At 38.6% G+C, this 15,972-nt stretch overlaps 1 protein-coding gene across 2 annotated transcripts in view; it reads right to left on the minus strand.

Annotated features, from left to right (window-relative positions):
- MAD1L1 (mitotic arrest deficient 1 like 1) overlaps positions 1–15,972 on the minus strand; it is a 1,159,769-nt gene that overhangs the window by 232,434 nt on the left and 911,363 nt on the right. For both annotated transcript variants that reach the window (XM_077449134.1, XM_077449135.1), the window contains one exon: positions 15,207–15,397. In XM_077449134.1, the coding sequence (XP_077305260.1) occupies positions 15,207–15,397 (191 nt within the window). The remainder of the gene's footprint in view (positions 1–15,206; positions 15,398–15,972) is intronic.

A 15,972-nucleotide genomic window follows, 5' to 3' on the forward strand; every position in this document is an offset into this window, starting at 1 on the left:
CTTTTTTTTTGTTCATGCAGAGCACCACTATGTAACATTGTGACATGTTTTAGTGATAGCGCATTGGCACCTACTGTACTTATACATCAGGGAACCATTCTAAATGAATGAGCATCGCAGCATACAAAGTGCCATATGCTACCCTTCATTAAAAAGCACATTACTGCAATGCATACACCTGAAGGCGCCCTAAAGGCTAACTATACTTTTGAATAGCTTTACCATATTGACCCTCCCCTCTCTATACTAACAAAACACCCTTGCATTTACCTTAGATCAGCAGATAATTTGGTTCAGGCACCTGCACCATATAGATCGGTGTTCAGTCAGAGAAGCCTCTCTCCAGGCTTACATGTAGACAGCTTTAGCATTTGGGCCTATGAATTCCGTACCCCTGGCACTCTCCACCATGATATTAGATCTTCCTGACAACCAGCAACCCCAACACTGCACCCCTTGCAACCCTGACTTTGTACCTCCCTATCTCTCATCACCCATGAAACTGCACCCCAGCACCCCTAATAGACAGCCTTTGCTCCACTACACCTGATTCTGAACCTCCCTGCCTCCCAGTACCCATGTGTAACTGTTGCCGTAAAATGCACATACTGCAATGAATAGGTCTGAAGAAGGCCTAAAGGCTAACTATAATGTCAAATAATTGTTGCACAGTGGGTAGGTGGTTAGCACTTCTGCCTAGAATAGAGTTGTTGGATCGAAGTAAAGACTTACTAGGCCTGTTAAAAACACAATGAAGCTGAACTTTAGGCAAACCGGTAAAAACATGGCTGAAACATATACGTGGACACGTATGTGCAAAAACGTGTTATTGATGTGATACGTTTTGCGATACAGGTACCACTGTCAAACAGCATACAGATCTTTGACCTTTGCTGCAGTACCTTGTATTAGACAGCATAGCCCAATCACAGCCCAAGGCCTGCATCACAGACTTTAACACACAGATTTGGAAGACAGGTACAGTATACTTTCTTTATTTGAAATACGTATATTGCACTGACAATTTACACATAAGCCCCTGCCCTCAAAGCTTGCAATCTAATGTCCCTAACTCACAATCATACTTACACATACTAGGGCAAGGGTAGACAGGAGCTAATTAAACTACCAACATGTCTTTGGAGTGTGAGAGGAAACTAGAGTACTCAGAGTACTCAGAGGAAAACCACGTAGCCACATATTTCTTTCTTTTTTTTTACCATTTCTCTCAATATACAACTTCACTTCCATAAACCCTTCTACGTTATGAGAAAGCAGTCCTAAATTTAAGCCTTGTAACCTACAGGCAAATGCAATATAAAGTGCTTTAAAAAATACATTACATAAAAAAAAAGCAGACGTGATATTGCAAGAAAGCAGGCAATAACTCGCCAAGTATTCTTAAGCAGAGTTATGTCTGTTTCTTCTTTTCCTGTTGTTTTTATCCAGGAGTTTGTCAATTTCAACTGAAAAGGTATTGTTATTGAGTAGATATGAGTTAGTCTCTGCATGTGTCATGCTGCATGGTTTATCAGTGACTTTATTAGACAAATGTTCTCAAAGGGCAAAGTTTGTTGCTTTACGTCTCTAACTCATTCCTTCCCTGCCGTGAAAGGTTCAAAAGCGAACTCATAAAAGCTGCAGAAAGTGATTTTGAATTTTGACAGCATTCCCAGTGAATCAAACCTCAACTCTGTAGATCGAAAGTTATTTGGAAAGAGAGAGAACAGCATGACACATAACGGGATTCAATAAGCCAGGGTGCTGGGTGATCGCTAAAAAGTTGGCAGATATTTTGGTGGGAAGCAAGACTCTCTTTTTAGCAGAGATAATTTTTAAGACAATTCATGGATAAAACATAATTTTATAAGACTAAATAAACCCATAAAGCAGAAAAAAGGGAATAAACAATCAAACAATATACTCCATAAGCCTATTCTGAAATAACCAAAGCAGCATATATACTTGGGATTAGGATGGCCAGGACTATGACACAATATACAATCAAAATTAAATAACTTTAATTTTTAATGCAAAAAAAGAAAAAAATGCCTGAAGTGTAAAAAAAAAAACAACAACAAAAAAAAACCTACACCCTAGAGTGTCTTATAAATCATATCAAATGCTCGGACAGTGCTAAAATACCCGAAAGACCCTTTTTGGAAAAAACCCCAAGAGGATTTAATTTTTTGCCACTTTATGGGTGAATGAAGAAACATGCCGTTATTGAGGGATGTTAAACATGGAGCTTGGTAATGGTGTACTAGATACATTATTGTATAGGTCATAGAAAGAGGGAAGAGGAAGTGAAGAGGTTAATGCACAGGTCACATCACGTGGAAGGATGAGGATGAGTGAATAATGTGCAAATGTGTGGGATAAAGGAGGTATAGAGGTTATTACAGAGTACAAGTCACACACAGAGACAGTCTAGAGATCAGATGTGTGGAAGTTCCAGTCAAGCATCCATTTCCCATTAAAGTGGTTGTAAAACCTAGCAAAAAACCAAACCAAAAAAAAAAACCTGATGCCAGACAAAGGCATAATAAGCTAGTATGCATAGCATACTAGCTTATTATGTATTACTTACCTTAAATCGAAGCCCCTGCAGCGGTCCTCATTCACCACTCCGGCTGGCGACATCGCTCACTTACTTACGGGTATCGCAGACTCCAGCGCTGTGATTGGCTGGAGTTGCGATAACGTGACTCCCGCACATGCACACTTGAGTCACCAGTAACTGCACAGTCTAACTGAAGCAACGGCACATACGAGCCGTTGCTTCAGTGCGCATGTGCCGATGACACCGGCACACGCAAATACAGGGGATATCTCCTAAACCGTTCAGGAAGTATCCAGGGTAGCTACAGGTAAGCCTTATTATAGGCTAACCTGTAGCAAAAAGTGTGTTTTAAGGGTTTACAACCACTTTAACAAATTACTCTCCTTCCTCTTGTAAGGAGAGGGATCAACCAAGGATATCTGAAACAATGTGCTGTGGTCTAATGACTGCAAAATAGAGTTGCTTAGCCACAGTAGCAGTAGACAAAGAAAGCATTTCAGGAGAAGCAGCTCATACAAACTGTGAAGCATGGTGGTGGAAATGTGTTTTGGGGTTGCTTTGCTGCTTCAGAGTCTAGGCAGCTTGCAGTCAGCAATAAATTCTACATCATATCAAAATGTCCTCGATGAGCATGCAAGGTTATCTGTTTTGGAACGTAACCAACTTAACCAAAAATAGATCTTTCAAAACACCCCAAAGCACGCTAGCAAATCCACCAAGGAGTGGCTCAGAAAGAAGAAATAAAGGGTTATAGACTGGCTTTGTCAGAGCCCTCAATCCAACTGAAATGTTGTTGGCAGATTTAAAGTGGGCAATGCCTGCAAAGAAACCAATTAGCATCTTGTAGCCCAAAGAAATTTTGCATGGAGTGATCAGAAAATTCACTGAATCAGTTATGCAAAACATCTACTAGAATTCATCTCTGCTACTGAGGCCAAATGTGGAATTTTCCACAGTTCACATTGACATCTATTAATATTTTTGCTGAATAAATTATTTTAAAAAACAGTTTTCCGTGTGTTTCACCATTAACCTGTAGGTTCTTCTTGAAGATTTAATGTTTGCCTGTTCAAATATGACGCTTTTGTCTGAGGGCTGGTTCACACCACAAAAAAGCACTCCAGATCCATATCAGATGGGTTTTTGCATACATGCTTTTAACGCCTTTTTGGGCACATTCTGGGGCATTTCAGATGCTTTTTTTCTTTTCTCCAGTTTTTTTTTTCACTGTACTGGAGTCCGGTGTGTTTTTGATGTATTCCAGTGCATTTTTGATGCATTTTACTATGTTCCAGAACAGTCCAGTGCAGAAAAAATGCAGCATGTTCTACTTGTTTCTTCTGGAACTGACTGCACTGGTGTGAACTATGCCATTGGAAACCATATAACCTACTTTCCATGCGTTTTTATTGCAGAAAAAACGCACTGGCCAGCATGTGGCATGAACTGGCCTTTAATATGAAATGTTTGCCTGTTCAAATGAGCAAAAAGTCAGTAATTATCAAGGTCTTTGGCTTGTTGCATGAAATAACAGGTCTTTTTTGCCTGCCAGATAGTGGGTCCTGTAGGCAGTAGAGACTGTCAGCATTCTCCTGCAAGCCCAGGGAACTTTAGTGATAAACCACCAGGAGACAGCTCCTTGACACCCTTAAGGGAACTCCTAGGAAGTGAGCTGAATAACACTGGGCAACACTTAGCCCAGAAGAGGATCAGTGCTAGATTGCAGAGTGGTGAAATTTTGTAAGAAAAGAATCTGCGTTTAAGTATTTTTTTACTCTTTCAGGGCAATACCTTTTTAGATAGTTTCTTAAGCTGAAGTTTGACTTTAAATGAATGTAAAACATTTGAATTGCAGAGATGAATGTAATGATTTACTAAACAGGTCAGCATGAGAATGGAGGGTATGGCAATATCCACGCAATCACATCCAATTTTTCTAATTTTAGTATCTTTAAAAACATAAAACAAATCTTAGGGACATCACTAGGCATCAGAGAAAAATCTCAGAATGCAGGGTATAAAGATACAATGGGTCACAACCATGTACCCTCCATAAACTTTCTCTATTTACAGGAGTGTTATACTAAAAAACTACAAGATTAAATGAAAACCTAATATGTTGGGAATAGATGGTGTAGCAGGAAAGTAAAACGGCATGCAATATCTTTTGACTGAATATAATTTGTTGCCCAAGTGTCTAAAATCCCTTAATACTGAGTATTCCGTAAAGCTTGCACAACATAATATATTCAGTTAGCCAACAAGAGAAAAGACAGACAGCAAAAGAGGAACATTGCTTATACAGTGACATTATCTAACATGGGTGCCTTTAGCTGCTTCCCTTCTAACAAGCAAGAATTGATAACCGTGGAGTCATCTAATTTATCAGATTTTCCACTGAACAAAAGGGAGTTTAAATATTTAACCAAGTCTTTATAAAAAAAAAAAAAAAAAAAAACTATGATATTCAACAGTCCACTTACATAAATAGGGAATGGAATAATAAAGAACCGCCAACTGAAAACACTCAGGGGATAAATACATATAGGGGATAATGTACTGCACCAAATTAGAACCACAAGAAAAACTCATCAATTTAGTGTCTAAACCATTAGAAAAGATGCACAGGACCTTCCACAAAGAAAATAATTTACCTCTAAATTATACTTATAGTAGCTTAATACAAATGTATTTATTATATATTACCTAAATAAAACAAACGTTGCATTCAGACCACCAAAACCCCAAGACAAATATAAAATCTATTTTGCTACAAACATATTAAAATGTAATTCCCCCGTAAGCATGATGTAGGGCCCTGCATATTTACAACTCTCATATACTGTATGTATATGCATTTTATTTGTCCCTCAATCAGCAAAGGAGGAAAAAAAAAAAAAACCCCATGCATACATACAGTATATGAAAAGGTATGCAAGGCCCTGTGTCATGCATTTAGGAAGAATTATATTTTAATCAGTAAAATTGAGGGTAAGCACAATATACTGCATTGATCTCAACAGCTCAATTGGTATAAATAAATATCATAAGAGGTCCAAAACTCTGTAGAGTGATTTTAGTATAGTGAAAGCTGAGTGAAGATACAGTCCTCTTCCAACATCTGTGTAAAATCTGTGCTCCGTTTGGGAAAACATCACATAGCAGCACAATCATGGTGGTTACAAAGCAAAGGATAAAAGCAAAAAGTAATAGTCTGCATATTAAGCATGTCATCTGTTCCCATTTTGATGTGTCTACGTCCAGGACATTGGCATCCATTGTCTTGTACCTGGGAACCTAGTAAGCATACAGTAAACCCTACAGTGTACAGGACCCAAATCATCAGTTGCTGTGCGCAGGAATCAGCCAAAACTGGCACTGCTGGGGCTGCTTGGTCATGCACAGTAACCTGAAGTGATACGCAGCAAGGTTTTGAACTGTTGCTGCTGCAGTGCTGCTGCAAGGCCTTCCCTGCTGTTGGGTGCCCAAGGGCAGTGCTGAGGATTCTCACAATCATTTGTTTGCCCAGGAAAGGGACAGTGATGGAAGGACGCCTGACTGTTGAAGAAGCCAGGTGCAGCTAGTGAGCCACCACCAAGGCAAAATAAGTAATATAATAAATATACTGCAGCTGCATTTGTTTCCCTGCAACCTGTGTGTTATATGTTCCTTACCTGACCTCTGCATTAGGCTGGCCATACATTATACATTTTTCTTGCACAATTTTCCTTTAGATTTACAAGATCCATATAATACGAGGTGACACCTAAACACTTACAGTTTGTATGCAATCAGGCAGGTCCTTGTACTACATAGTTGATGGTAAATCTAAAGGAAATGGAAGAAAATTGTATAATGTATGGCCAGCCTAACTCCTGACCTGCTGTTTGCTGTGTGTGTGTGTGTGTGTGTGTGTGTGTGTGTGTGTGTGTGTGTGTGTGTGTGTGTGTGTGTGTGTGTGTGTGTGTGTGTGTGTGTGTGTTACGTCTGACCCCTGCACCCCTTGCATTACATTCTCCTGACCCCTGCACTCTGTCACTTATGCCGGGTACTCACAATAAGATTATCAGGCAAATGACCGTCAACTTTTTTGTTGTTTTTTTGCATGCTAATCTCAGATTGAACCTGAAGAGTATACTAAAGTCACGGAAATCCAGACAGAATAACAATTGGGGAGTGATGTATTGCATTTTCAAATGACAGCTGTACTGATTAAATGAAAATCGCATCTGGCATCGAAAAAACGAAAATGAAAAATAAAAATAAAAAATTGTGCATGTCAAAACGGATATTATCAGATGAACTGTCATGATCATCTCTCGAAAGCTCTGCTAACGTTTCGATTATCGTACGATCAATTTGAAAGCAGTATTTTTCATATGATTTTTTGATCGTGTACGGGGCTTTACCCCAAACCTCTGCATTCCATGCATTACTTACTCCTGACCTCCTGCATTCTGTGTGATTTATGGCATGCATATCATTATTGTTCTCCTAATGGTGCTCATTTTGTCTTTATGCCTCAAACTGGATGTAAACCATCACATTTACCCAGTGAAGCCAACAGCCTCAGATGATACACAGAGATGAAAACAATTCTCCCTACATACGTTTTACATGTATATCTGCTGTCTTCAGCTTTATATACTGTTTAGAAAGTTCAGATTGTGTTAGAAGATTCTCTCTTCCTGTTTAAAGTCTGGGCATACAGTCAAGACAGTTGATTGGAGGAAAGGCACACACCCCCTCTCCACATAGGCAGAGACTCTCAGAGGTGTTCTGTGACACAGAAAACTGCCTGCTAATCTATTTATATCTCCCTCCCCATCGCAAATTCAGCCTGCTTTTATCTCATTTGTCGGAGAATTTGTCCGAAGTTGTGCTGATAACAGAAGAATGGAGCAAGAGAAAGCCATGGGACCTAGTGCGTTGAAGAGACATAAGAAAACACTGCAGATATATGTGCCCAGCTCAAATTTCATGAATCAGTTTACATCCACTTTAAGTGTCTGCATCTTGCTCCAAAAGTCTGTGACCAATTGTTTCCGGCCATGTTAAAAATGAAGGCACAATTTTGTGGGTGTAATCTAAAAGAGGGCGTGGTCAGTAACATCCCCGGATTTCATGTGTAAATCTGGTAACCTTACCACATAGAGACCGTATTGTTTTCCAATTAATTTTGCATTTTAGAAAAGGTACGGGTGATTTTACCAGCTCAACTTTAACTAAAATCTTATGATGTTTATTCATTTGTCTGCATTACATGACTGTAATATTAATCCCATGAAACTAACCTCCAAACAATAGCACAACAATATTGTGTAGTAATACAGTAATGAGTGATTTTTGGTCTAGGAGCTTATTTTCAGTCCTTGAAATAACTGACTTAAAACATGAATTTCCCTATTTTTTTTTTTTTTTTAGGTAAACAGCGAAAAAAGTCTATGAATCTTACAGCCTGCATGTGCGGTATGAGGAAACAAGCACAGCTTCCATGGAACATTATACTATGAACAGGAGGTATTGAAGTGGAGGCAGTTTGAACATCATTTTGTAGTCAGTCTCACCCTCCGGATTACAGAAGCCTGCAGAGAGGAAAGCTTTACACTTGTATGTTTTTAAGAATTCATGGTTTTAAGGTGCGCCAAACATCGCACATCTCCTGCGCTACACACCAGTAGGTCAAAGAACACACTGTTTGCAAGTGACAAAGTGCTTGTCTGCAGTCAGCTTTCATTTCCCATTTGCTCGCCAAGAGCCGTGTCTTCACACTGTGCACACTGCTAGGCTGAATCATATGTAACCAATGTGACTAAAACACATATCGCTGTAGCCCAGCTAGTGTTAACCACCATATTTACTTCAGACTTCTTATTTAGTTTATTATGACCCTTCAGACACTAGCTAGGGTTCTGATTCTATAGTCAAGGTGACAATTTTTTAGGAGTAAACGGCGTGTTGAAAAAAATATATGTTGTGTGTGCCTGAGCGTGATGGATGGAAATTCCTTGAAATCAACACAAGGAAGATTCGGCATCTCTCTCAGACTGACCCCATAGCAAATCGCTGGAGCCTGGAATTGTGGTGTGCACTAGCTTACAACAGAGATCGTGCTTGATGTTCCTTGGCTTATACTTTACATTTACTGTATGATTAAGCAAGAAATACCTGAAAGCAGACGATTTCAAAGGGAACTAAAGGACACTGGTGCTTTTAATAAAATCTAGTGAAATACTGGAAGAGGTTTATATTCCAATAGAATGTTTCAAGTAGAATTTGCCCGTCTGGTGGACTGTAAAATCGAGCAAAGGGAAAGAAAGTCTTTACAGACTTGTAAAAAACAGTTAACCAAATGCTTAAAGTTTTGACTCTGCATATGTTGGATCTCTGCAATGAAACCACTGCTTCCACACGGAGAGAAAGGATCCAATTCTGCAGCATGTTGACTGGGGACAGGTCTTTTTACTCAGTTAGTGGCTAGTTCATAATAGAAAAACAAACTGTAAAGCTATCAATATACTAGTAGAACTGTGTTTAAAAAATTTCTAATGCTTGGTCAATTTTGTAATCATTAATGAGGTCAAATCGATATTCATTTTTAACTGCAGTGACGAGAAAATTCAAGGAAGCAGGATGAAGATTTTTTCCTCAAATGAATGAATGTCTAATGGTGAATATTATTTTTGTGTAGAAAAATTAATTCACTCAAAAAATATAATTGTAAGCGCTTAAGGACAGCCAGCATATTTACTACTATACGGCATCCCTCCTGTGTAGAATCTAGTATATATACGTGATTCTGCACTGCAGCCTAGGGGGCGCCTGCACAGCCGTTAGTCTGCTTCTGCTGTGACTACTCACAGCAGAAGCCGATTGGCGGGTGCCGGGCACTGGATGTTCGCTGGCACCCACCGATCGTCAGACAATGCCAAAAAATTGAGATCTGCCTATTTAAACAAGGAAGATCTCTATTCTGACAGGGCAGAAGGGATGGGTTTTGTGTCCCTGCAACGTAAGGAATAAAATCATTTACTTCCCTCAGTAAAAGCAGCACACATTGTACAGTAAAAAACTGGCATTTAACATTTAACACTTTGATCACCCTAGATGTTTAACCCTTCCCAACCAGTGTCACTGTATTAGTATCACTGGTTCCCACAAAGTGTCAGAATGTCCGCTGCAATATCATAGTTCCACTATAAGTAGCTGATCATCGCCATTACTAGTATAAATAAATAAAAATTCCAGTATATATCTCATAGTTTGTAGACGCTATAACTTTTGCACAAACCAATAAATATATGCTTATTGGCATTTTTTTTTTTTTTTTTACAATACATATGTAGAAGAATATATATTGGCCTAAACTGATCAATAAATTAGATTTACATTTTTTTATTGGGTATGTTTTATAGCAGAAAGTAAAAAATATATATTTTTTAAAACAATGTCAGCATTTTTTGTATATAGTGAAAATAAAAAACACAGAGGTGATCAAATGCCACCAAAAGAAAGCTCCATTTGTGTGAAAAAAACACTTACATTTTATTTGGGTACAGCGTTGCATGACTGCACAATTGTGAGTAAAAATAACGCAGTGCTGTATCGCAAAAAATAGCCTGGTCATGAAGGGGTGTAAATCTTCAAGAGGTCAAGTGGTTAAGCAAACATTTTCTAAGTACTTTTGAGGAAGATTTGTCAAATCATCTAATAATGAGAATTTTTGTATAAATATTATTCATACAATGTTTGTTTGAAAATCTACTAGTAAACGGCCAGTTTAAGATATTTAACGCCGTTTTGATGCACCTGGAATATATTTAGCATTTTTAACCATTTATTCCAAATGGACATACAGTATCTGTAAGTCCTCAGGTTTCAGTGGTTCTACCAGTCATGGCTACAGTGGCTACAGCTGCAGTCATAAATCTGGTATCTTTTTAGAGCTGGTGATGCTCTAAAAGGTAGACCTGATCCGAGTGATTATACAGCTGCTGGATCATTTTTTGTCACATTTTTATTTAAGAAAGAAAGGCAGCTTCCAAATAGACATACATATACACAATAGGAAGTGTATCAAAGATCCAACAGCAGTAAATCACAATACATAACAGCCCCAATAAAAAAACAGAGCTGATAAAGGGAGCAGGAGGGAATATCTCACAGAGGTAGCAAGCTGGCTTATTGGAATGTAATATTAAGGTAATCCCCAAATAGGGTTACTTCCTAGTGAGTGCAATATATAGTAGAAAACTGCCTAGTTTTTTTTCAAAATAGTAGAAAGAGAGAGAGAGAGAGAGAGAGAGAGAATAGAAAACAGAAGTAGGGGAGAAAAAAAAAAAGAAGGGGGGAAGGAGGGAGGAAATGGGGCAAAAAGGTAATCGGAGTCAGACAATCTGCTGTGAGATGTAATGGCATCATCAACCAGTAGGAGTCACCTCAATAAGAGCCTTCCCTCCCTCAGAATAGATAAACATGTTCCATAATGTTCAGGTGTGCGTGTAAAGCCATGTCCTCCATCTGGTTCAACTCCTCAACCCCAGTCCAATTGTTGGAGGCCTCATCTGTTTCCAGGTGAGGGGAATACAAAACTTAGCTGCATTCAGAAGGTGGCAGAGAATCGATTTTTTATAGACCCTGGTGGGGATTGAGGAAGCGTGCAACATAAAAAAATGCAGGATCCTCTGGGATCTTGTAGTCTTTTGGATAATCTTACAGACCTCTTTCCAGAAACTCCCCAACTTAGGACAAGACTAGAAGAGGGGAGGTGCCCGGGAAGTACTTATGAAGAAGAAGGGGTGAGGTACTACCGAGTAAGGATGTTGAAATTGGTTTCCTGCACTATAGTGCAGAGTGAGGATTTCAGAACAAATCAGGTTTTATTGAAACGTTGCGAATTTGAGAATGTTCTACCCAGGTCTGATTTCCATTTTGCTACGTAGGATAACAAAGTTGTCAGGTTGCATGATCAATAGAGTGTACATTGCTGAAAGGGCATAAAGGTAATGGATCCCCCCCCCCAGAGTAGTACTCTTCAAGTGTAGTCAGGTTGTGGCCGAAGTTGCCGAGGGCAGAAACAGCCTGTAAAAAATGGTGTAATTGCAATGCTCGCCAAAAATCTAGGTGAAAGTAGCTATTATGGACCATAAGAGCCTGTAAGAAGGGCCAAGCTCCCGATGTTGCAAAGTGTGATGCTTGGTATCGCCCTGACTCGATCAGCGAGCCTAAGGCTCCTTCTCCAAGACCTGGAGTGAAAAGTGGGTTACCCAGTATGGGGAACAGCGGAGATTCCAAAGTGGACTACTTATCTGTAGAGATATGCTGAAAACACAGGTGGGACATAGTCGCAATAAGGGGGCGCTTTTTTTAAGAGGAAGGGAAATCTTCAAAACACCAAGGGGCTCTAGGCAGCAACACCCGACTCTGGTCTTGCTCTATAGTTGGCCAGAGTTTAATATAACCATGATGGCACCAGTCAAGTAGATGTCCTAGGTGGAATGCCTGATAGAATTTATAAAGATCTGGTACTGCCAGGCCCCCGGATTGTTTTGGGAGGGTGAGTAAGGATCTTTGAATCCTTGGTAGCTTATGAGCCAAAATAAATCCAGTGAAAAAGGCATGGGACTGCTTAAAATATCTCATAGGAATGGCTATAGGTAGGGCCTGAAAAAGGTATAGAAACTTGGGCAAGATGCTTATTTTTATAATATTGCACCTGCCAAACCAGGAGTGCAGTCCCGAGGTCTCCGCTTCCAGAAGAGCACACACATTGCATAAAAGAGGGGGGAATTTAAGGTCAAATGTGCGAGAGAGATCAACAGGGATAAAGGCCTCAATGTATATCAGGGCACGGTCAGTCAACTTAAATTTGGAACTAAGCTTCAAGGACCGAAGCAGGGAGAAAGGAACTTCCACCCCCATAGCCTCAGATTTGGAGAAGTTAATCTTAAAAAAAGAACCATATAATTCAAATTCTCTCAACAAATTAGGAAAGGAGATTAACCGATTGTTCAAAGAAAAAAGCATATTGTCGGCATGTTGGGTCCTCCCGACACAAACTTTGTATGTCCAGATTTAAAGGAACCATACATAAGAATGGCTCTAATGTAGGAGCAAAGAGAAGGGGTGACAGTGAACACCCCTGACAGTCCCATTCGTGACTGAAAAGGAGGCCGGCAGGACCACATTCACCTTAACTTGTGCTGTTGGCAAGGTGTAGACACTCGAAATCCAGCATAGCATGTTGTCCTCTAAGCCAATGTGTCTCAGTACAGTGAACATTAATGACCAGTTGACACGGTCAAATGCCTTTCCCGCGTATGTGCTAAAAAAAAAAAAGACATGGAGTACGGTATGGGCAGACAATATGGACCAGATTGAGGACTTTAATATTGTTGTCTCTTGCTTTCTGCGTCGGAATGAACCCCATATAATCTAAATGTATCAAAGAGGGTAGATGTAATTGAAGGCCAGTATCTTGGTAAAGAACTACAAATAAGCATTTGGCAGAGAGATTGGCCTGTAACTACCACACTGCATAGGGTCTTTGCCATCTTTTGAGATGACCGAGATAAGGGCTTTCAAGGACTCTGCGTGGAAGGATGCCGAATCCCCTAATGTAGTAAGCATTTTGACCAAGTAGGGGCCCAGAGCAGGGGATAGAAGTTTATTATATTGAACTGTAAAACCATCTGGGCCCAAAGCTTTACTGGTCTTGGCTGAACCTACTACTGTTTGTAACTCCTCTAATGTAATTGGAGCTTACAATTCTTCTAACACCGGGGATGGAAGATGCGGCAGTCCAGAGGCCACTAAGTATGCTAGATCATTTTTATATGTGGCGGAATAATGTCCCCCCTCCCACCTCCTTCTCTGTTTGATCAAATGCTTTTGATGACAGAGGAGAGACTTGGGGTCTAATAGACCCCAGATCGCTCAGTAAAAAGTACCTGTCACTGCCCCAGCTATCACAAGGAAGGTTGTTCATCCCTTGTGATAGCAATTATGTTGATAAAAAAAAAGAAAAAAAAGTAAAAGAAAAAAACATTTAAATAGAATAAATAATAATAAACAAATGGAGACAGTGTAAAAAATAAATTTAAATATAATAAATCATAAAATTTAAATAAAAACAAAGGCACCCTTGTTCTCTTGCACAAATGTGAATGCATACAGCGGTTCCATGTGCATTTGTATACGGGAATCCCATCACACATGTGAGGTATCACAATCACTGTCAAAAGTGAGTGCAATATATCTAGCGCCAGATCTCCTATGTAACTCTAAACTGGTAACCTGTAAAGGCTTTTAAAGCATTGCCTATGGAGATTTTTAAGTACCATACTTTGATGCCATTCCACGGGTGTGCCCAATTTTGAATTGTGACATGTTGGGTATTTAATTACCCAGTATAACATAGTCTTTTATATTTTACCAAATAATAGGATATTACATTGTGCTTTTTGTGCATTAGAATTCATCAACGTATATTTTCCCAAAAAAACTGTTTTTGAAAAACCACTGTGTAAATATTGTGCGACATAAAAAATATAAAAGAATAAATACATTTTCTCCATGTATGGGCAGGCTGATTGTACCCAAGTGGATCTATCGACTTGGCTACAAAATCTTACATGAAATTCCTGCCGGCTATAGCCACTAGCAGTAATCATAAGTTTAATATGTTTCACTTTATTTGCAGCTAAAAAAAAAAAGGGCCCTAGTGTAAGAGAGATGAATTGCTTGCTTAAAAAAGTAGCATACTGCTGTCAGTAAAATGTATAATGCCAATTCCTGGTAATCAGGAATACATAAGGCACTGCTTTTTGAGCCATTCTACCTTTGGGGTGCCCCTGCTTTACCTGTGATAAGTCATAACTTTCTGTGAACCCAAAAGTAATGAATTATGTATTGGAGGTGAACAAAGAAAACATGTTTGAAGTCCAGCCTTTATGACAACCATGGCTACTTCTATAGATACAATAAAGAAATTAAGGTGGCCATACACCAATAGATTTTCAACAACTCTACCAATATTTGTACAAAAATTCTCAGTACATTTGATGACTTGACAAATGTTATTTGAAAAGGCTAAACATTTTTGTTTGCCTTTAGCATACCATTTTGTAATGAATGGACCTTCCCAAACAAAAAAATACATAAACATACTTCTCATTGCTGCTCCTTTGAATTTCCTTGTCACCATGGTCAAAAACAAACATCAGTTTGATTCTACTAATGAATACAAAATCAAACAAACATTCCTTAAATTCAATTTTTTCTATTAAAATTCTACTAGTGTATGAAAAGCTTTAGGATAAAGCTGAAGATACAGCAAATGATATATACAGTAGAGAGTCCCCAGAAAAAAAACAATTATGTCACTACAGAGATAAGGTCTGGTGAACTGCAATATACAGAATTTTAGTTTACTGGGTTTACATACACTTTACATAGGCTATATTACAAAAAGATTTTAATAAAAAAAAAAAAAAAAAAAAAATCTCACCTAAAAGATTATTCTAAAGGAAATAACTGAAAAAAGCAAGACATATCACATATTAGAAGTCACTGCATGACAAAAGAAAACCAGAACATTGTCTTAGCTGCAGATAACCAATAAAAAAAGTTGGATAAGTCATACCTTAAAAAGCAGGTTGTCATCTTTATGCTCAGCATACATGGAGGTCAGACGGTACTGGTTCTCAGTAGTTATATCGATACGGTATCCGGTCAGCATGTAGCATACAGTCCGGAATTCATGGATTTTTTTCTGGAAGACTTCACGGAGTCTTTGGTTTTTTAGCTCAGCACTTTCTACTTGTTTCTTCAATTCTGTGCAATAGAGAAAACCCCAATCAGAATTAAGCAGAAAGAAGACAATACTGAGTAAGAGAAAGATGTACATTTTTTTTTAATCTGGACGACATTTATATGCATCTCTCAAACTTTGCCATTTGTAGTTTTCATGAAACAAACTTAATATTGAATTATACTGGATTGCAATTCAATCTTTACATCACCTTTAATTCACCTATCAATGACTACACACACGTTACCTTTAAAACATTTATTTCAAGATTCAACAGAAAAACCATTTATCTTTTGCACAGCCTCCTATAGACTCACAACAGGTGCAAGCATATGTATAGAGACACTAAGAAAGCCTGACTGTGTTAATGATATTTGTTTTCATAAAGCCATTTTTCATTATTAGGTGCTATCATCAGCTCAGGATGCATGATCACTAAAATAAGGAAAATACAGCATTTCATATTTAGATAGTATCACCAAGACATGCTAGTAAATCTCTGCTTGATTATTTTTTTTTGACAATTTGCAAATAACGTTCATAGCATAAACCCTTGGGTAACAATATGCAAGCTGAAAAGCAGTAGCAAAATTATGGG

This window comes from Lithobates pipiens, unplaced genomic scaffold (genome assembly GCF_037356315.1).
Source record: "Lithobates pipiens isolate NorthernLeopardFrog02 unplaced genomic scaffold, aLitPip1_a1.2 Scaffold_22, whole genome shotgun sequence".
Taxonomy (NCBI): Eukaryota; Metazoa; Chordata; class Amphibia; order Anura; family Ranidae; genus Lithobates; species Lithobates pipiens.